This window comes from Oncorhynchus masou, chromosome 3 (assembly GCF_036934945.1).
Source record: "Oncorhynchus masou masou isolate Uvic2021 chromosome 3, UVic_Omas_1.1, whole genome shotgun sequence".
Lineage (NCBI taxonomy): Eukaryota > Metazoa > Chordata > Actinopteri > Salmoniformes > Salmonidae > Oncorhynchus > Oncorhynchus masou.
This window is the reverse complement of record NC_088214.1, coordinates 21,555,802-21,577,258: the sequence shown is the minus strand read 5'-3', so window position 1 is coordinate 21,577,258 and position 21,457 is coordinate 21,555,802. Positions and strand designations below refer to the sequence as shown.

At 42.2% G+C, this 21,457-nt stretch overlaps 2 protein-coding genes across 2 annotated transcripts in view; both read right to left on the bottom strand.

The window, feature by feature from the left end:
- Positions 1-141: 141 nt before the first annotated feature.
- On the bottom strand, positions 142-7,875 carry LOC135512735 (RING finger protein 11-like). Its single transcript, XM_064935060.1, has 3 exons — positions 7,262-7,875; positions 3,814-3,983; positions 142-3,566 (listed from the first exon to the last, which is right to left on the bottom strand). Exons 1-3 carry the CDS (start codon positions 7,379-7,381, stop codon positions 3,395-3,397), a joined length of 462 nt encoding a protein of 153 aa, XP_064791132.1. The 5' UTR covers positions 7,382-7,875; the 3' UTR covers positions 142-3,394.
- A 401-nt stretch (positions 7,876-8,276) lies between these two features.
- The window catches only part of LOC135512715 (voltage-dependent R-type calcium channel subunit alpha-1E-like), a 73,151-nt gene continuing 59,970 nt past the window's right edge, over positions 8,277-21,457 (bottom strand). The window contains exons 37-48 of the mRNA XM_064935027.1: positions 21,262-21,436; positions 20,923-21,050; positions 20,616-20,712; positions 20,295-20,400; positions 19,916-20,023; positions 19,724-19,824; positions 16,983-17,092; positions 15,195-15,297; positions 14,050-14,160; positions 13,416-13,551; positions 10,798-10,967; positions 8,277-10,594 (exon numbers count right to left, since the gene is read on the bottom strand). Coding sequence (XP_064791099.1) covers positions 10,049-10,594; positions 10,798-10,967; positions 13,416-13,551; positions 14,050-14,160; positions 15,195-15,297; positions 16,983-17,092; positions 19,724-19,824; positions 19,916-20,023; positions 20,295-20,400; positions 20,616-20,712; positions 20,923-21,050; positions 21,262-21,436 — 1,891 coding nt within the window. The 3' untranslated portion in view covers positions 8,277-10,048. The remainder of the gene's footprint in view (positions 10,595-10,797; positions 10,968-13,415; positions 13,552-14,049; positions 14,161-15,194; positions 15,298-16,982; positions 17,093-19,723; positions 19,825-19,915; positions 20,024-20,294; positions 20,401-20,615; positions 20,713-20,922; positions 21,051-21,261; positions 21,437-21,457) is intronic.

Sequence of the window (21,457 nt, the reverse complement as noted above, 5' to 3'; positions counted from 1 at the left end):
GCAGCAACAAATCTAAGCAGAAATAATTACAGTATGTACTGTGCTGATAGGATAAAAGGGGAAATGTAACATTTGACTAACACCTGGAGTAACAAGATACTACAGTCTCAGAACAAGAATAAGTCAGGCATGACACAAATGTGTGCTTTCTTGTTTATTTACATTTTTTTACAGCTTCAATATGAGGGATGGTTGGCCTTTCAAAAACCAAGATTACAGGAGATGACATTTATTTTCAGAATCCTGAAAAACAATGCAAAACAAAGCTAATAATTGAAACACGTGTGTTGTCTTTTAATGTCACCGTGAAACCATGAGAGAAATCTTCCCCCTCTTACAAATATCTTTGGGACAGAGGTTTGCAAATGCATTCTCAAGCCAGTGTAAACTCTAATGGGAAATATTTATCTCCCACAAACACAATGACAAACAATACCTCTAAAAGGTAGGAGATACACAAACATCAATACAGAAAAGGGTATCACTATTATATAAACAAAAAATGTAATGGAAATAATTCACTGCAATGCTACTTCGCTACAAACAAAACTAAAAAAGCAAAGAAAATGCTGGCCTAGTTTTTTATTTGTTTTTTTACAGCAAGAAAGAAAATTGCACAATGATGACTGTGGGATTGAAAATATAGGTAAGTAAACTAATAAGTACTTAAGGGAAGAAATATTCTTCTATTCCATATTGTCTCATTCGAGACAAAGCAAACCTCTGTCCCCTTCACGCAGTCACTTCCACACAAAAACACACACTAGAATCAAGACAAGCAAAACAAAGCAGGTGCACACTACTGAATCACACAACTCATGAATACATATTCAGCTATTGAGCTTTACTTCAACTTGATACGTGACCAATGGTAGCATTGACAGCATTATCAATATCAATCTTAACTTCTGTGCTGCGAAAAGAAGAAACAATATTGAAAAGTGCAAGGTTATAGGTATATATATATTAATATAATGCTTCCGTTATTGTCCTATAAGTAAAGTGCAAATCTTAGGATCAGATTAACGTGTGTGCAAGCATTCCTAACTTTTAGACAGATCCTCCTGCACACGCACAAATGAGCCCTTTACATTGTCTGACAGCTATGCTACTCCTCTTATTGTAAAACCTATAAACCTTACACAAGAGTGATTGACATATAGCTCATCCACTTCTTCAGGCCATTTGGAATGGCAGTGGAGCCATTTAGAATGGTCAATCTGAAAGACAAAACAAAAGGTAATGGATGTACACTAATGTTCAAAAGTTTGGGGTCACTTAGAAATGTTCTTGTTTTTGAAAAAAAAAAGAATCAAATGTGTCCATTAAAATAACATCAAATTGATCAGAATCCCAGAGTAGCTTCTTCACTGTTGATGATGAGACAGTTGCCAGTTGAGGACTGGTGAGGCGTCTGTTTCTCAAACTAGACACCCTAATGTACTTGTCCTCTTGCTCAGTTGTACACCGGGGCCTCCCACTCCTCTTTCTATTCTGGTTAGAGCCAGTTTGCGCTGTTCTGTGAAGGGAGTAGTACACAGCATTGTACGAGATCTTCAGTTTCTTGGAAATTTCTCGCATGGAATAGCCTTCATTTCTCAGAACAAGAATAGACTGACAAGTTTTAGAAGAAAGGTCTTTGTTTCTGGCCATTTTGAGCCTGTAATCGAACCCACAAATGCTGATGCTCCAGATACTGAACTAGTCTAAAGAAGGCCAGTTTTATTGCTTCTTTAATCAGAACAACAGTTTTCAGCTGTGCTAACATAATTGCAAAAAGGTTTTCTAATGATCAATTAGCCTTTTAAAATTATAAACTTGAATTAGCTAACACAACGTGCCATTGGAACACAGGAGTGATGGTTGCTGATAATGGGCCTCTGTATGCCTAAAAATCAGCCTTTTCCAGCTACAATAGTAATTTACAACATTAACCATGTCTACACTGTATTTCTGATCAATTTGATGTTCTTTTAATGGACAAAAATGTTGCTTTTCTTTCAAAAACAAGGACATTTCTAGGTGACCCCAAACCTTTGAACGGTAGTGTATGTGTTTCTCCATTAAACATATCATAGTCTAATAGAGGATGGGCTTTGGGTGATTTCTGCACTGTGTATGTGCATACTATAATTGTTTTTGTTGTAATCCTAAAAGGAGACTATGCTCGGTAACTTATTTTATTTTGAAACACTAAAACAGGGTGCGCTTCAGTCCGTAGAGAGATAACCATTATTGCGCCACCATGCCAGCTTTCCTGGGGCTGTTTTGACATTACTAAGTCATATTCAGAGTGCAGGATTTTGAGACTTTAGAAGACTGATGAGTCATGTTATTGTCTTGTTGTTGCCAGCTGTGGGTTCCAAAGGAATCTTATAGGATACCTCCTGGTGACCAAATTCAGATGACAGAAAATGATCTAATCCCATTCCCAGCTACTAATCATGGTGAATAATGATTGGCTGGGATGGGATGCCACCGAGACCTGCTCAAGTGGAAATGCAGTGAGCCATCACTACAGTAACAGCCCCTCCCCCTTCTGACCATAACATCACCAACCCAATCCTAGTACTGTATTCAACAGCTGACTCAGGAATCCAGTCCACCACAGACGCACATATTATGCCTGCTTGTCCTCCTATGTAGACAGTTGCCTTCTTTCAGTCAGACCATGACTCAGCCAGTTCAGAGCCAGTTCAGTTCAGAGCCAGTTCCAGTGCCAGCTCCAGTTCAGAGCCAGTTTCAGTTAAGAGGCAGTTCAGTTCAGAGCCAGTTCAGAGACAGTTCAGTTCAGAGACAATTCAGAGACAGTTCAGAGCAAGTTCCAGTTCCAGTTCAGAGCCAGTTCCAGTTCCAGTTCAAAGCCAGTTCCAGTTCTGAACCAGTTCCAGTTCTGAACCAGTTCCAGTTCTGAGCCAGTTCCAGTTCAAGTTCAGAGCCAGTTCCAGTTCTGAACCAGTTCCAGTTCAAAGCCAGTTCCAGTTCTGAACCAGTTCCAGTTCTGAGCCAGTTCCAGTTCAAGTTCAGAGCCAGTTCCAGTTCTGAACCAGTTCCAGTTCAAAGCTAGTTCCAGTTCTGAACCAGTTCCAATTCTGAGCCAGTTCCAGTTCAGAGCCAGTTCCAGTTCAGAGCCAGTTCCAGGTGATGGGTGGATGGGTCCAAGTCTTTTCATTGTTAATCACTAGTGTTTCCATAGTCTCTCTCTCGTATGTCATCACCGACCAAGACACTGTGCTGCTCCTTATCCCAAGGTAAAAAGCAGAGGGGAAGGGGGCAGCATGTGTGTGTTTATTGGGGCTGGTGGAAGTGTGTGTGTATGTGTGCGTGTGTTTGTAAGGGGGGTGGCAAGGCAGAGCTCGGCAGAAGGGGGTAGTGTTGTATTTAGGGTCAGTGGTCAGTTGGTCTCGTAAGTGGAGAGCAGGGCGGCGTCTACAGGCTCCATGCAGGAGGGACAGGTGAAGGACCTCATCAGCCAGTCGTCTATACAGTCCATGTGGTAGATGTGCATACAGGGCAGAAACCGGATGGGGTCCCCGTACACAAAGTCCATCATACATATCACACACCTAGAAAATGGGTCAAAACATGTATGAATAGTGGTTTTGATCATTTTTTCCTCAGCACTTTAACTGACCAGGAAAAACTCTGGGCACTAGTTATGTTGTACACAGTTACATGCTACAACTAGGGCCATAGTTTTACCTGCTCAGGTCACATGAACAGTGACCTTTATATAGTACATCAGAGACTAAAAACAGTGGTAAACTAATAATATTAAGATATTAATAAAAACAGTGGTAAACAGATGCTTACTCTCGGATTTTCTTCTCGGAGCCGTCCCGTCCTCCGTCGTAGACACCCCGGGGGAGGTGCTGGATGAGGCCGATACGCTGGGCGATACGGACCTGCTCCTCCTCAGTCAGCTGGCTGGCCAGGCGGGCCTGGCTGGGGGTGGGGTGGTACACCGGCATGTGGGTCTCCTCCTGGGAAAAAGACATACCCATACAGAAAGTCAATCCATGGGCCAACTAGACTGAACTGTTCCCATGACCCAGTGTTTCAACCATTGTATAAGCGGGATTGGGTGGTCTGTTCCACCTAAGGCTGTTCTACCTAATGACGTATATACAAGTCGGAAGTTTACATACACCTTAGCCAAATATAATTAAACTCAGTTTTTCACAATTCCTGACATTTAATCCGAGTAGAAATTCCCTGTCTTAGGTCAGTTAGGATCACCACTTTATTTGAAGAATGTGAAATGTCAGAATAATAGAAGAAATAATAATTTATTTCAGCTTTAATTTCTTTAATCACATTCCCAGTGGGTCAGAAGTTTACATGCACTCAATTAGTATTTGGTAGCATTGCCTTTCAATTGTTTAACTTGGGTCAAACGTTTCGGGTAGCCTTCCACAAGCTTCCCACAATAAGTTGGGTGAATTTCTGCCCATTCCTCCTAACAGAGTCAGGTTTGTAGGCCTCCTTGCTCGCACACGCTTTTTCTGTTATGCCCACACATTTTCCATAGGATTGAGGTCAGGGCTTTGCCACAACTTTGGAAGTATGCTTGGGGTCATTGTCCATTTGGAAGACCCATTTGTGACCAAACTTTAACTTCCTGATGTCTTGAGATGTTGCTTCAATATATACACATAATTTTCATTCCTCATGAAGCCATCTATTTTGTGTAGTGCACCAGTCCGTCCTGCAGCAAAGCACCCCTGCAACATGATGCTGCCACCTGCGTGCTTCATGGTTGGGATGGTGTCCTTCGGCTTGCAAGCCTCCCCCTTTTTCCTCCAAACATAAAGATGGTCATTATGGCTAAACAGTTCATTTCTCCAAAAAGTACAATCTTTGTCCCCATGTGCAGCTGCAAACCGTAGTCTGGCTTTTTTATGGCCATTTTGGAGCAGTGAACGTTCCTTGCTGAGCGGCCTTTCAGGTTATGTCGATATAGGACACATTTTACTGTGGATATAGATACTTTTGTACCTGTTTCCTCCAGCATCTTCACAAGGTCATTTGCTGTTGTTCTGGGATTGATTGGACTTTTTCGCACCAAAGTATGTTCATCTCTAGGAGGCAGAAAGCGTCTCCTTCCTGAGCGGCATGACGGCTGCATGGTCCCATGGTGTTTGTACTTGTGTACTATTGTTTGTACAGATAAATGTGGTACCTTTAGGAGTTTGGAAATTGCTCCCAAGGATGAATCAGACTTGTGGAGGTCTACAATTGTTTTTTCTGAGGGCTTGGATTGATTTCTTTTGATTTTCCCATGATGTCAAGCAAAGAGGCACTGAGTTTGAAGGTAGGCCTTGAAATACATCCACATGAACACCTCCAATTGACTCAAATTATGTCAATTAGCCTATCAGAAGCTTCTAAAGCCATGACCTCATTTTCTGGAATTTTCCAAGCTGTTTAAAGGCACAGTCAACTTAGTGTATGTAAACTTCTGACCCACTGGAATTGTGACACAGTGAATTATCAGTGAAATAATCTGTCTGTGAACAATTGTTGGAAAAATTACTTGTGTCATGCACAAAGTAGATGTCCTAACTGACTTGCCAAAACTATGGTTTGTTAACAAGAAATTTGTGGAGTGGTTGAAAAACTAGTTTTAATGACTCCAACCTAAGTGTATGTAAACTTCCCACTTCAACTGTAAACCCTGGATTGCTGATTCTATATATTGGCCATTGAAAGGCTTTGAAGCCACTGGTCGGCCATATTGGTGACAGTGTTTCAATTAAATGGTTCAAGGACAAAATTACATGTATTTATTCTGTTGTTGTAGTGGGGACAGTAACATTAGTAATCTAAAATAAATACTTTAAAGATTTTTTGTTGTTGATTTTCGTTGATTTTCTTTTTAATGTTTAGCTCACATAATATAATTTAAAAGTATGCACTAAAGTGTCTGTAATAGAATACACGTGTCAAAACCAAATACAGACATTAAGAAATGCATTTCTAAATCTTCCAAAATATTTTGTATAATTGAGGAATACCAAGATGGTTGTGCGGTGGCTTCAATGCAGCGCCACCTGTCAGTCATCCAGGGTTTATACACATACATCATCGGTTCCACCCCGCCTATAAGAGTTTGTCTTGCATTTGTTTCAATTGACAATGTTGTTGCCAGAGGGAACCTGGAAATTAAACTAGCAGAAACACTGCCACGGCAAATCCAATTCATAAACAATTACACTACTTTTGGACAGCCAGCGTATGACTAGGCAGCCATCTAGTATTGGGTGATTTGAGGTGGAATCATGTGTGAGACCTACATGAAAGTGTGATACAACAAGGAGAAAGAAGGAGTCTATCATAATGGTTTATCACGCTGTGTGTTCTGCGCTGTGGCGAGCCAAAACACACACCCTGCCATGGATAAAGCAGCCGGAAAAAAACTGCCCAGTCTGGACATTCTTGGCAAGCCTGTTTAGAACACTTTTGTGAGATTGAAAAGTGTTTGGGCATTAAAAGTGTTGTGTGTTTTTCTCTTTGTGTGACTGAGCATGTTCAACTATTGATATGTGAAAACTGAGACCCACAACAATCAGTTGCAAATAGGCCTACCTATGAAAACAATCATTTCAATGTAACGCTATTGCTCAGCCCTTTAAATATTTTTATTGTGGCTCATCTGATGTAGCCTAGCTTTTAAAACCATACATTTGACAGCAACATTTAACTTTAAACTATACCTAGATGAATGGGTCAGTAATGGTATGGAATCATATCAAATAAAATAATTAATCTAGCTAAATAATTAGGAAATATTTGACCAGATTCTCTAAAGATGCTCTTGACCCCTGAGTCTTGCATGATTCTGTCAATTCGCATAGCAATACTTAAAGCTAGGGTCCTTAATTGATGCAATAACAAAGTGGTTACCCCGCCTGTTTTGGTAAAATGCTGAGGGATGGGCCTGGAGAAATGGAACCCCTCTTAAATTAATTCAGAGCTATGGATGCAAAGGACTGACCATCCACGATATCAAAATTATAATTATAACCATGATTAGAGGCTATACAGTGTTTGTTTACAATTTACTAAAATGTTTGCAAACAAAACAAGCTTATATTTTGGGTTCTGATAGGGTACGACTGTTGAACTAAACTCATGAGGCATTTATCAGTTATACTCTTCAAAGATCAGGGGTTATAACTACATGATGAATGTATAAGTTCAACAATTAATGTAGCAACTAAGGATTCTAGCTTTAACATTAGTAGCTATAAAGTCTGACCTGGTAAGGCGGAGGTGGCTCCAAATCTGGGTCTGCCTCCCCATAACTTGCTCTGTCAGACTGGGATTCGTGAAGCAAAGATATATCGTCGGACGTCGGCGATTTGAGACAATTGCCCATGTCCACTTCTCAGTCCCTCGTTGTTTAGCTAGCTTGTAAACTTGCTATTGTTCGTTTACAACCAAATGTATATTCCCCTCGTTGAAGTAATGTTATTACACATTAAATACTATTTAACAACCCAGTAAAACATAATATACATGTTCATATAAACATTAGCTCGAGATCCATCAGCTGTCCAAGCTATTCAACATCATCAGACCATCACAGTCAAAACAAAGAGCTAGCTAGATACTGCTGCTAGCTAACGCTTTTGGCTAACCAGCTAGTGACTTCCTTGATTAATATAATTCATTCCTCGGCCTAAGATTTGAAATTAAAAATGTTCGCTCAAATAGAAACTATCATAACGACATTTGCGATAGAACATCTATATTTTTCACAAATATAGACCACTGACTTCGCGAATAAAGTAAGTGTCTGGCAAGCTTGCAATATTATTCAATTTTTTCAACCTGAACTCGGCGTCCATTGGATATGACGTAACGGCTTCAGTGTTGTTGTCTTTGTCATAAAGTGAATGAGAGGAGTTTGCATTTTGCACTTTCATTAGATGGTTGCAATGCAACGTCACACGAGGAAAAGAAAAGTGGTGGCTGGCACAAGACCCCAAATAGTCTGTTATTTCAGTTTTTTTTTAATGATATACAATTTTGTTCTTAAACAAAGATCGCAATTGTTGGTTTAATCTCATAATTCATGTATAGTTATTCCCTGAAGTGGTCTACTGTAAAGTGTAAAAAAACATTCAGAAAACTGTTTATTCCTGACCTTACCCAGTCATTAGAGCCTTATAGAGAGTTATATAAGGATTGGAGTTGACCATTGGTCTACATCAGATACGTAGACAAGCAGCCACATAACTGCAATTAAGGATACTTTTCTTTGTACTTTTATTCATACTGTATATACAGCTATTTTACACATATAAACCAAACAACTATTTGCATTCAAGGAACTTATTATACATTTCTGTTTTTTGGTTAAGTGAGTTTCACAGAATCATGACCCTTTTTCAGGCAAATAAAACAAATACATATACATGTACCTTAAATGAACATTCCAGAAATATCCTATTCCGTCCTTCAAGTGTGTTGTGAGCTGAAAGGGATATGTTATCTTACAATATTGCAGAAAGCATGGTATAAATGTACTGTACATTATTAGTAAACCATTCTAAATAACAGGTCTAACAGGTGTGTTTGAAAACATCTTCCTACATGTGTCGTCTGTAATGGCTCATACAGTATTTTAATAAACCAATCTAGGTAGAAAATATACAGTTGCAGTGAAGTATCTGACACATACTGATTACATGTTAGGCTAATGAAGAAGAGGAGAACATGGATGGCTACATTGATGAAGAAAATACTCAAGTTCATTATTATTTCTGGCCAGTTATTGACTCCGGAAGATGAGAAGGAATGAATCAGTCAAATGTTTAAAAAAATATTGTAACATCTGAAGAAAAACAGGTACAGTACAGTACATCGACAAGATGAAGGTAGGTTCAAGACAGCCTCAGGTTCTGCTGGTTTTCCTATTGGCTTAATAAAGGTTTGGATAGAAGCCATGTTCTGGGTATAGTCCTAATCATTTGGTTCTCTAAAGTCCTGTTCATAACAAAGCCCTATCTTTCAAATCACACGAGATATTTAGGCATTCCTTTTCTGAAAAATAATGTATAATTTTATTGAAAGCAATTACATTCATTGACCTTGTTGGTTGCTGTCCATTGTCCTGCAAGTTGGTAAAAAAAGAAAGAAATCATACAGATTTCCAACAGAAGACAATGTGCCATTCACTTTTCTGCTTGTATTAATGTTGTTTTATTCCTTTAAAAAATTACAACAGGAGTTACATGGTTTACGTATGAATAGATTCTTATTAAAGAAGTGTGTTCCCTTTGTAGACAGTAAAGGGATAGGACATCTAATGGTGGAGGGTGCAAAATGTCAAAAACTAACTCAGTTCTACTCAAATTTGAAAAAACATTGCTTGATTAATTATTGTTTGGGTGTATTTTGTTACATAGACATGACTACATTTCATTCATTTATAAAGTACTTTTACAGTTACCCTTCTTTATGGCCATGTATCCTACTCAAGACAATCAAGTGGTACTGGTGGTAAATTTATAGGAAAAACCCCCACATGTATTTACAAAAACCATGGCTTTCAAAGACATTGTTACTCCTTATTTTGCACATAGTTACATATTCACACCCCACACACACCGTTAAGAGCAACACTGAATCAATGCCAGAGAAACACCTTCAGATATGACAATACCTATTGACACAAATTACAATTCTATTCATTTAATCTCTTTTCTGTCCATCCAAGGCTATTTGAGGTTTATTATTACGCTCTTTATTTTGATAGTCAGAATATAAATGAACCACAGTCAAATATTTGTGGGTAGATATTTATTGTACATTTTTTGTGTGGATTTGAAAGGGATTCCACTTGCAAAAGTCAAAAACAATGTTCTTATTTTTTGTTCTCCTCTCACATTTGAGCAAACATACTACAATCACACAGGTATGAAGTAGTAAAGCAAGAGAGTGACAAATGTCCCTTTTCCATTATAACGTAATACAACTTTAACTCTTTACTCCCTACGCTCCTTCTTCACTACTCCTCCGCCTCCACTTCTTCCTCTTCCTAGCAGCGGTCGTCCTCTTCTGTGTCGCTGAGTGGCTCACAGCCTGCAACAGAGACCGTCTGAGCCAGGCGTTTCCGGAAGTGTCCATTGGGGACCTGCCAGCTGCTCCTGGAACCCCGTCGAGCGGAGCTGAAGCTGGAGCTGGATGTGGAGCTGACCGTGTTAGCACGTCCCAGGCTGGTGGCTACCGCCGCCTCGAAAGTCAGCGTCTCCATGAACCCGGTGGGGTCCAGACTGTGCTCGTCCTCCTGCAGGGCCAGGTAGGGCTCCGACGGGTAGCGACGCAGGGGAGAGCCCTGCTGGTGGCGACGGCCCCTCGCCCCACTCTGTCCCTCTCCCCCTGCCCGGTCTCTGGAGGCTTCCCCTCTCCTCTGAGTCTCTGGGCTGCCCCTGTCGTCATCATCGTCCCCTGAGGGAGGGTGCGTGCGACACACCAGAGGAGAGTAGGAGATGTGGGGATGGGAGCGCGTTGAGGTCTGGGACAGAGGGCGGCGGCTAGGGGTACTAGATTCAGAGGTGGGGAGGGGGCTGTCGGAGCTGTTGCCCTGGACACAAGAGTGGAAACACATTTAATACAAATGTCTGACTGTTTTTTTTAGTGTGTATGTGGCCTACCAGTTCTTCAAATGTGGGTATGTGTTTGTGTCTAGTTGGTCTAAACTAGTGTTTGTGGCTTCAGGTGGTACTACTGGTGTATGGGTCTTTAATATGTGTCCTTGGTAAAGCATCCTGCATGTGTGAGGCCTACCTGTTTGTCCAAGGGGTGTGTGCGCTCACGGCTAGGGGAGCGTGAGGGTTGCAGGCTCCTCTCCTCGGAGGTACAGCGGGACGTGTCTGGGGAGAGGAGGTGGCGGCGCTCTTTAGACCTCCCGCGCTCCTTCTCCGTATCCAACTGCCTCTTCCTTTCTGACCGCGACACTGGATGAGAAAGAGGAAGACCATGGCAAGGAGCACAGAGAGAGGGGAGCAGCAACAGATAAACAGAGAGGGGGACAGAGAGAGACAGCAACAGATAAACAGAGAGGGGACAGAGAGGGACAGCAACAGATAAACAGAGAGGGGACAGAGAGAGACCTCAATTGATAAACAGAGAGGGGACAGAGAGGGACAGAAACAGAAAAAGAGAGAGGGAACAGAGAGAGACCTCAATTGATAAACAGAGAGGGGACAGAGAGGGACAGAAACAGATAAAGAGAGAGGGAACAGAGAGAGACAGCAACAGATAAACAGAGAGGGAACAGAGACAGTAACAGATAAACAGAGAGGGGGAGAGAGAGAGACAACAACAGATAAACCGAGAGGGAACAGAGAGAGACAGCAACAGATAAAGAGAGAGGGGTCAGAGAGAGACAGCAACAGATAAAGAGAGAGGGGACAGAGAGAGACAACAACAGATAAACAGAGAGGGGGACAGAGAGAGACAACAACAGATAAAGAGAGAGGGAACAGAGAGGGACAGCAACAGATAAAGAGAGAGGGGACAGAGAGAGACAACAATAGATAAAGAGAGAGGGGACAGAGAGAGACAACAGCAAATAAACAGAGGGGACAGAGAGAGATTGCAACGTTATCAGTACATTGTAGATCAATAGATAGCAACGTTATCAGTACACTGAAGATCAATATATAGCAAGGTTATCACTACACTGTAGATCAGTAAACAGTGATGTTATCATTACACTCTAGATCAGCAAACAGTGATGTTACCACTACACTGTAGATTAGCAAACAGTGATGTTATCACTACACCGTAAATCAGTAAATAGTAACATTACCACTACACTGTAGATCAGTAAATAGTAACATTACCACTACACTGTAGATCAGTAAATAGTAACGTTACCACTACACTGTAGATCAGTAAACAGTAACATTACCACTACACTGTAGATCAGTAAATAGTAACATTACCACTACACTGTGAATCAGTAAACAGTAATGTTACCACTACACTGTAGATCAGTAAATAGTAACGTTACCACTACACTGTAGATCAGTAAATAGTAACATTACCACCACACTGTAGATCAGTAAATAATAACGTTACTACAACACTGTAGATCAGTAAACAGTAATGTTACCACTACACTGTAGATCAGTAAATAGTAACATTACCACTACACCTTAGATCAGTAAATAGTAACATTACCACTACACTGTAGATCAGTAAACAGTAACATTACCACTACACTGTAGATCAGTAAATAGTAACATTACCACTACACTGTAGATCAGTAAATAGTAACATTACCACCACACTGTAGATCAGTAAATAGTAACATTACCACTACACTGTAGATCAGTAAATAGTAACATTACCACAACACTGTAGATCAGTAAATAGTAATGTTACCACTACACTGTAGATCAGTAAACAGTAACATTACCACTACACTGTAGATCAGTAAATAGTAACATTACCACTACACTGTAGATCAGTAAATAGTAACATTACCACTACACTGTAGATCAGTAAATAGTAACATTACCACTACACCGTAGATCAGTAAATAGTAACATTACCACTACACCGTAGATCAGTAAATAGTAACATTACCACTACACTGTGGATCAGTAAATAGTAACATTACCACTACACTGTGGATCAGTAAATAGTAACATTACCACTACACTGTAGATCAGTAAATAGTAACATTACCACCACACTGTAGATCAGTAAATAGTAACATTACCACCACACTGTAGATCAGTAAATAGTAACATTACCACTACACTATAGATCAGTAAATAGTAACATTACCACTACACTGTAGATCAGTAAATAGTAACATTACCACCACACTGTAGATCAGTAAATAGTAACATTACCACTACACTGTAGATCAGTAAATAGTAATGTTACCACTACACTGTAGATCAGTAAATAGTAACATTACCACTACACTGTGAATCAGTAAATAGTAACATTACCACTACACTGTAGATCAGTAAATAGTAATGTTACCACTACACTGTAGATCAGTAAATAGTAACATTACCACTACACTGTGGATCAGTAAATAATAACATTACCACTACACTGTAGATCAGTAAACAGTAACATTACCACTACACTGTAGATCAGTAAATAGTAACATTACCACTACACTGTAGATCAGTAAATAGTAACATTACCACCACACTGTAGATCAGTAAATAATAACATTACCACTACACTGTAGATCAGTAAAGAGAATGTTGATGATAAGTGGATAATCATTGATGCACTTAGGATAAAGACATAAAAAAGACATGGAAAAAGAATAACTCTTTAAACATACAATAACCACACACAAATACCACCCCTCATCATGCCAGTGGGACTGATAAGAGGAGAGGTCACGTGAGTAGAGAGTGGAGACTGACCAGCAGCCTTGTAGCTCTTGTGGCGTGGTCTGTACAGTCTATCAGGACTCTTCTTCTCCTCCTGCCTCAGGCCATTCACCCTCTGGTCAGCCACAGCGGACGAGGACCGCTTCATAGAGCCACTGGCCATCTCGGTCTGCACACGCACACACACACACACACACGCACACGGACATACACACAGAGGAGAAGACATCCAAATACCCACAAATACCACAAAATACGTTTTATTACTTTGGAAGAAATCCATCCATAATTTCTATCCATGCTCACTATTCCAGGCAATTAACAGGTCAACTAGAACGCTTGAACTGCCTAATTTCCCCCCTCAACTCATTGTGGAGAGAAAGACAGAGAGAGGTCAGGCCAAACATACCTGTAACCCAGGATCAATAAAACACAATTCTGAACCGCTAGCATTCCGTAGAAAAACATCCCTGTTGATTATATCTCTCCAGACACACCAGCAGCAAACGGTAGACAGATAAAATCAATTTCTCTCTCTAAACAGCACAACCAGTGTAGCCTGGTCATTGTCTTCTGTCACACAGACATGCATGTCACACTCTGGTGCCCCCTTGCTGCCCGGGCCCTTCCGGCCCCTGGAGGAGTCAGTGTGGTCAGAGGGCAGTACCTGTGGCTCTACAGCCAGACGAGGCATGGAGGAGGCCCGTACACACAGCCCCCTGCCAAACGGGAGCTCCAGTGGGTCAGGAATCAACCCACTGCACTCCCCTGCACTCACCTATATCGGACCAGAGACAGAGAGAGGGGAGAGATAGAGTACAGTACAGTAGAGATCAGGCTGGTCAATTCAGTACTGGGACTAACTGCCTTTTGGGGTTCCAGCCAAGGAGGACTTCAGACAATGTTACATGGTAAAAATTCGCAAGGCCTTTCTGCAATTGGGTGAATCAAACCTAGGCCATTCCATTGTCACCAACCAATCAGAAGCCATTCCAGCCAAAGAGCCACAGATTAACAACCAATGACAACAAGGAGACTGACCCCAGAAAGATTGGGCAAAGCTGGAGGAGAAAGTCAGAGAGCAAGAGGAGATGGCAGCACAAGCACATCACTATAACAATAAATGAGAAGAGAGAGACCAGAACAACAATTGGGCCTACTGTTATACATACTCATGCAAGTTCAGATCTGGATACACTAAACATCCTGAGCCAGACAAGTTCACCTTTCCTTAAAGCCCGTCATGACTCATGTAACTCCCTAGTGAAAATACACATAGAATAAGGCAAACAGTAACAGATATCCAGGGTCAAAGTCGTAACATTCTTATAGGGAAAACAGTACACTGAAGACTAGTTCAACCAAACAGCCTATAAACAGCACAATGAACAGCGAGAATGCCTGCATCTTCTTTAAACCTCCACTAATCAGACTACAACTTAGGCAAGGACAGAAACACATAGAAACATGAATGCTGTGCTCTGCGATGCACTATTAGTATCTTCATTCAACCATTACTATTAGATAGGTGTAATTGATTCATTGTTGTCTATGAGTGGGTTGATATTTTGCGCTTTACCGCAAGAGGTTAGGTTTTCAACGGGCAGTATTTTATATTTTGCCCACAGCTGACTTTCTTTTTTGGCTCCTAGCAAAGGGCTTTATAGAGCTATCATTGTACACTTACTAAATTATATAAAGGCTTCTTTGTGTGTGTACTTTGTGTAGTTGGTGTATGTGCTAGTTTAGTGTGGTGTACAGTACTCCTGTGATGTGTTTCTACAATACATAGGACTTGGTCCTTCTCGTTACCCTGGAATGTTGGCTTCTGGTGTCCGTGTCAGAGGTCTGGGGCTGCATGTTGAGCAAGTCCTGGGGGGAGAGAGGACTCAACGCCACCAGGCCTCCTCTGGTCCTACAGAGGGAGGCAAGTCACAGAGGAAATTCTGTCAAACACAAATGTGACTCATTTCAGGAAACTAGACATATGTCGCACGTCACAACTTTAAAAAAATATTATTATTACTCTTTTTTTTATCAAAATGTGTTTTTTGGCAGAAATGCCTTCTGGAACATGTGAACTTTCATGTGCCTTAATAACAAATTTGTATTCTATCCATAATTATGAATCAAATTGTCAAAGTACGAGCCTAGATGGTTTAGCCACGGAAAAAGACAGAAACCTTCCCGCTAGCCATGATTGGCTGTGATAATGGATGGGCTGGACATGCCGGGAGATGAGTTTGGATTGGTCTGCCATGTAGCATGCTTCAGTCTATAACGTGAGCTGTTCAGTATGTTTTGACAGCCCTTTCTACCACACCATTTTTGAAAGATATAACGTTAGCCAACGAGAACAACAAAAGTGTTGCAACTTTTCTCAACAACATTGCACACGCCACAGTCCGTGTGAATTGGAGTGACTTGACACAACGCTGGCCAAACAAGATGTAGCTACAAACAAAACGGAGTTAAATGGTTCCAGTCTGCTGTGAAGTGTTTGTCCATGTATATGTTAAGAGTCTAGCTACATTTTCAGATATAAGTTTCTAATTTTGTGAGAAAGTTGTTTTTATTGCAAGCTAAAGCATACTGTTAGTTAGGTAAGCAAATGCTAGCTTGCTGGCTCGCTAGCTAACATTATGTGTATGACCAGTGTAGTAATACTATTCGAATCAGAAATCAATTTGCATTGCTAGTTATAGCCTAATGTTAGCTTGCTAATATTGAACCTAGTTTGATAGCTTTAGCTACCTGCAGATTCACACTACAGCTATTACAATGTTTGTTTTCGCAGTAGTAGGAGTTGGGATTATGCCGGTTAATTGTTTAGCTAGCTAGCTACCTAGCTAGCTACATGTCTAAACAAAAGACCACTTCGGCCGGATTATTACATGATCCATCAAATTAGCCAGGTGTGTCTGGGGGTGATTACGGCCATCTATTGTATTTCATGAACATGTGTACATGTCTAGACAATAGTGACCCATCCACTTAGCTAGATGTGGCTGGGAGGTGGTTATAGCATTTCCTTCACATGACCCATCAATTTAGACAAGTGTGTCAGGTAAGTGTCATCTAATATTGATAAAATATTTATGCAATATTTTTATCTGGACACTTTCTGTTTTAGATATTACTACTATGCAAGTAACCACTTCTGTATCCTGTGCATGTGACAATTAAACATAGATTTTATTTGATATAGCGTGTGTTTACCACATGGCCTCACATGTGAATCTTTAAAGAGATGGGTGGGGCTAAGGCTTAAGAGGGTGTGAACGATGCTGAATGGGTGTAGACAAAGAAAAGCTCTCTCGTAGGTATACCAAAATATTCAAGGGCCATTTTCTCAAAAGTGGGGTTACAAGTTTCAAGTATCAACTTTCAAAGCAGAATTACTTTCCCATTGTTTCTCAACTGCAGTGCATGACATACAATTTTTTAGCTCTGCGCCTCCACTTTAATCCAACCTAAAAAAAACATTAAAAATGTTGCTACATAAGGTCGAATCAAGGGGGTCGGTCACAAATACTTACTAAAGGCACACACACACACACACACGAATGCAAGCAAGCCTGCACGCACGGACTGACTCACAGGGCGGAGCCAGCACTGTGGGGCATGCAGGGCAGGGGCTGAGCATTGGACAAAATGTCTTCAGAGAGGGTCGAGGCATCCAGCCGCTGGAACGGCATCAGACTGGCCTTCTGTAGAGGAGACCACACCAAGCAATACATCACTTCAGGCACTATGTTGTGTCAACAGATGCCAGATGCCATGGTAATGTTATACAGAAGATGACTGAGGTATAAACACTGAGTTTACAAAACATTAAGAACACCTTCATAATATTGCGTTGTACCCCCATTTGCCCTCAGAATAGCCTCAATTTGTCAGGGAAGGAACTCTACAAGGTGTTGAAAACTTTCCACATGAATGCTGGCCCATGTTGACTCCAATGCTTCCCACAGTTGTGTCAAGCTGGCTGGATGTCCTTTGGGTGGTGGACCATTCTTGATACACACAGGAAACTGTTGAGCCTGAAAACCCCAGCAGTGTTGCAGTCAAACAAACCAGTGCAACTGGCACCTAAACTCAGCAAAAAAAGAAATGTCCCTTTTTCAAGACCCTGTCTTTCAAAGATAATTCGTAAAAATCCAAATAACTTCACAGATCTTCATTGTAAAGGATTTAAACATGGTTTCCCATGCTTGTTCAATGAACAATAAACAATTAATGAACATACACCTGTGAAATGGTCCTTAAGACACTAACAGCTTACAGACGGTAGGCAATTAAGGTCACAGTTATGAAAACTTAGGACACTAAAGAGGCCTTTCTACTGACTCTGAAAAACACCAAAAGAAAGAAGCCCAGGGTCCCTGCTCATCTGCGTGAATGTGCCTTAGGCATGCTGCAAGGAGGCATGAGGACTGCAGATGTGGCCAGGGCAATAAATTGCAATGTCCGTACTGTGAGACGCCTAAGACAGTGCTACATGGAGACAGGACGGACAGCTGATCGTCCTCGCAGTGGCAGAGCACGTGTAACAAGACGTGCACAGGATCGGTACATCCGAACATCACACCTGCGGGACAGGTACAGAATGGCAACAACAACTGCCCGAGTTACACCAGGAACGCACAATCCCTCCATCAGTGTTCAGACTGTCCGCAATAGGCTAAGAGAGGCTGGACTGAGGGCTTGTAGGCCTGTTGTAAGGCAGGTCCTCACCAGACATCACCGGCAACAACGTCATCTATGGGCACAAACCCACCGTTGCTGGACCAGACACGACTGGCAAAAAGTGCTCTTCACTGACGAGTCACGGTTTTGTCTCACCAGGGGTGATGGTCGGATTCGTGTTTATCGTCGAAGGAATGAGCGTTACACCAAGGCCTGTACTCTGGAGCGGGATCGATTTGGATGTGGAGTGTCCGTCATGGTCTGGGGCGGTGTGTCACAGCATCATCGGACTGAGCTTGTTGTCATTGAAGGCAATCTCAACGCTGTGCATTACAGGGAAGACATCCTCCTCTCTCATGTGGTACCCTTCCTGCAGGCTCCTCCTGACATGACCCTCCAGCATGATAATGCCACCAGCCATACTGCTCGTTCTGTGCATGATTTCCTGCAAGACAGGAATGTCAGTGTTCTGCCATGGCCAGCAAAGAGCCCAGATCTCAATCCCATTGAGCATATCTGGGACCTGTTGGATCGGAGGGTGAGGGCTAGGACCATTCCCCCCCAGAAATGTCCAGGAACTTGCAGGTGCCTTGGTGGAAGAGTGGGGTAACATCCCACAGAACTGGCAAATCTGGTACAGTCCATGAGCAGGAGATGCACTGCAGTACTTAATGCAGCTGGTGGCCACACAAGATACTGACTGTTACGTTTGATTTTGACCCACCGTTAGTTCAAGGACACATTATTCCATTTATGTTAGTCACATGTCTGTGGAACTTGTTCAGTTAATGTCTAAGTTGTTGAATCTTGTTTGTTCATACAAATATTTACACATGTTAAGTTTGCTGAAAATAAATGCAGTTGACAGTGAGAGGACATTTCTTTTTTTTCTGAGTTTACTACCATACCCAAAGGAACATACATATTTTGTCTTGCCCATTCACCCTATGAATGGAACACATACACAATCCATATCACAAATGTCTCAAGGCTTAAAAATCCTTCTTTAACCTGTCTCCTCCCCTTTATTTACACTGATTGAAGTGGATTTAACAAGTGACATCAATAAGGGTGATGTTCTTTTTTCTTTCTTTTTTTACCCCTTTTTCTCCCCAATTTCGTGGTGTCTAATTGTTGTAGTAGCTACTATCTTGTCTCATCGCTACAACTCCCGTACGGGCTCGGGAGAGACAAAGGTTGAAAGTTATGCGTCCTCCGATACACAACCCAACCAGCCGTACTGCTTCTTAACACAGCGCTCATCCAACCCGGAAGCCAGCCGCACCAATGTGTCGGAGGAAACACCGTGCACCTGGCAACCTTGGTTAGCGTGCACTGCACCCGGCCCGCCACAAGAGTCGCTGGTGCGCGATGAGACAAGGACATCCCTACCGACCAAGCCCTCCCTAACCCGGACGACGTTAGGCCAATTGTGCATCGCCCCATGGACCTCCCAGTCGTGGCCGGTTACGACAGAGCCTGGGCGCGAACCCAGAGTCTCTGATGGCACAGCCCTTAACCACTGCTCCACCCGGGAGGTCTTGGGATCATAGGATCACCTGGATCCACCTGGTCAGTCTTGGAAAGAGCAGGTGTTCATAATGTTTAGTACACTCAGTGTATATAATGTGTATATGGTGTGTATAGCTGACCTGTGCTTCCAGCTGTGCTCTCAGCTTCTTGGCTTTGTTCTGTTTGAAGTAGTCCATGATCATCATGGAGGCATATATCTTACCTACTGTCATGTCAGAATCTGTAAAACACAGATTAGATTAGATTGCTAGTCACTGACTGACTGACTCCCAGATCTACCTCTCCATGTCTCTCTCCAGTGTGGGTCTGACCTTTGTTGATGGGCACCAGTACATCCAGGGTCTTCTGGGGGAGGTACGGCCATATCACACTGATCTCCTTCTGTAGCTCAGTGTCCAGAGCTACTCGGTCCTCCCCACCTGGACCACATTACAATAGATCTTTATTCAGCCATTATACACAGACAGGGGAAATGGTTAATGTTGCTAAATTTCCTGATTCAACTACTCAACCAATCACCAAGCTATTTATATGTTGAATCAGGTGTGTTACCGGTACTGGGCTGGACCAAAAGCCTGCATGCCCTAGGCAGTGTGGATCTCCAGGCTCAAGATGGAAGACCAAGTCTAAATTGGAAAAATTATGCAAATGCAGTGGCCTGGTGGTTTTAAACTCAACTCATTCCCTGACCTCGTGCGATCTTGATCTCCAGAGCGGTGCGGATGAGAGACATCAAGGTGGAGGTGAAGTGGACTGACATGTCCTCATCCACTGGCATGTTCATCAACACCAGCCTCTGTGGAGGGAGAGGGGAAAGGAGGGATGGGGGGAGAGAGAGTGAGGGAGGGGGAGGGAGGGAGAGATAGAGAGAGAGAGAGAGATGGAGGGCAGTAGAAAGGGAGGAAGAGAGATAGAGAGAATTCCACATGCTTTACAGTGAAACAACTGTAAAAAAATATATGTCTATCCTAAATTTAAATGAATAAACTAAAGTAAGTGTTTATTCCATACCTTGTAGGCCATACCTCTGGGGCATTTCTTCCCCAGGCCCAGGGGTGGAGACATGTGGGTCAACATCTCATACATGGCGGTGTAATGTATACGCCCACTACAGAAGAAACAGGGAAAATTTGGAAGGAGAAAGAGAGTGTTGAGGAGAAAATGTAAGGGTTAAGGCATTCATTTGGAGTTTGAAACAGAAGACGTTGGCCAGTCTAACACAGGAATTAAGGCAGTTCAGGCCTATTTAGCTTTTCGAGAGTCAATACACTGTCCTCTGCTGGGAAGAGTTGAGACATGGTGGTGTCTTCTCTCTCACCATGCTGCACGGTCGTACTCTCCCCAGACACGGACAAACTCATCCAGGTGATGAGGACCCAGGATGGAAGAGTCTCTGGTCAGATACTCAAAGTTATCCATGATCACAGCCACAAACAGATTCAGCATCTACAGAGTCACACAAGAGGAGAAGACGTGTGAGAGATAGCATCATGAACAATACTGATGTCCACATGTCTGTGCATACAATCCAAAGAAATGCTTTTTTTGTATCTGTGTAGCACTATCAAAAATTGCTCTTGTCTATCAGAAAAATGGACAGTGAGGGAGAGAAAGAGTGGAGGAAAGGAGAAACAGTTGATTCCTGCAGCGTCCTCACCAGGAAAGAGCTGAAGAAGATGAAGGAGACAAAGTAGCAGTAGGCAAAGTCAGTACCACAGCCTCCCTCGTGGTCAGGGGAGATGGTCATGGGTGCCATGGAGGAGTCTGGCTCACACTCCTGCCCCCCCAGACACGATAGCATGATCTCCTGCCATGACTCCCCCGTCGCACTCCTGTGTCAATTAATGAGTCAA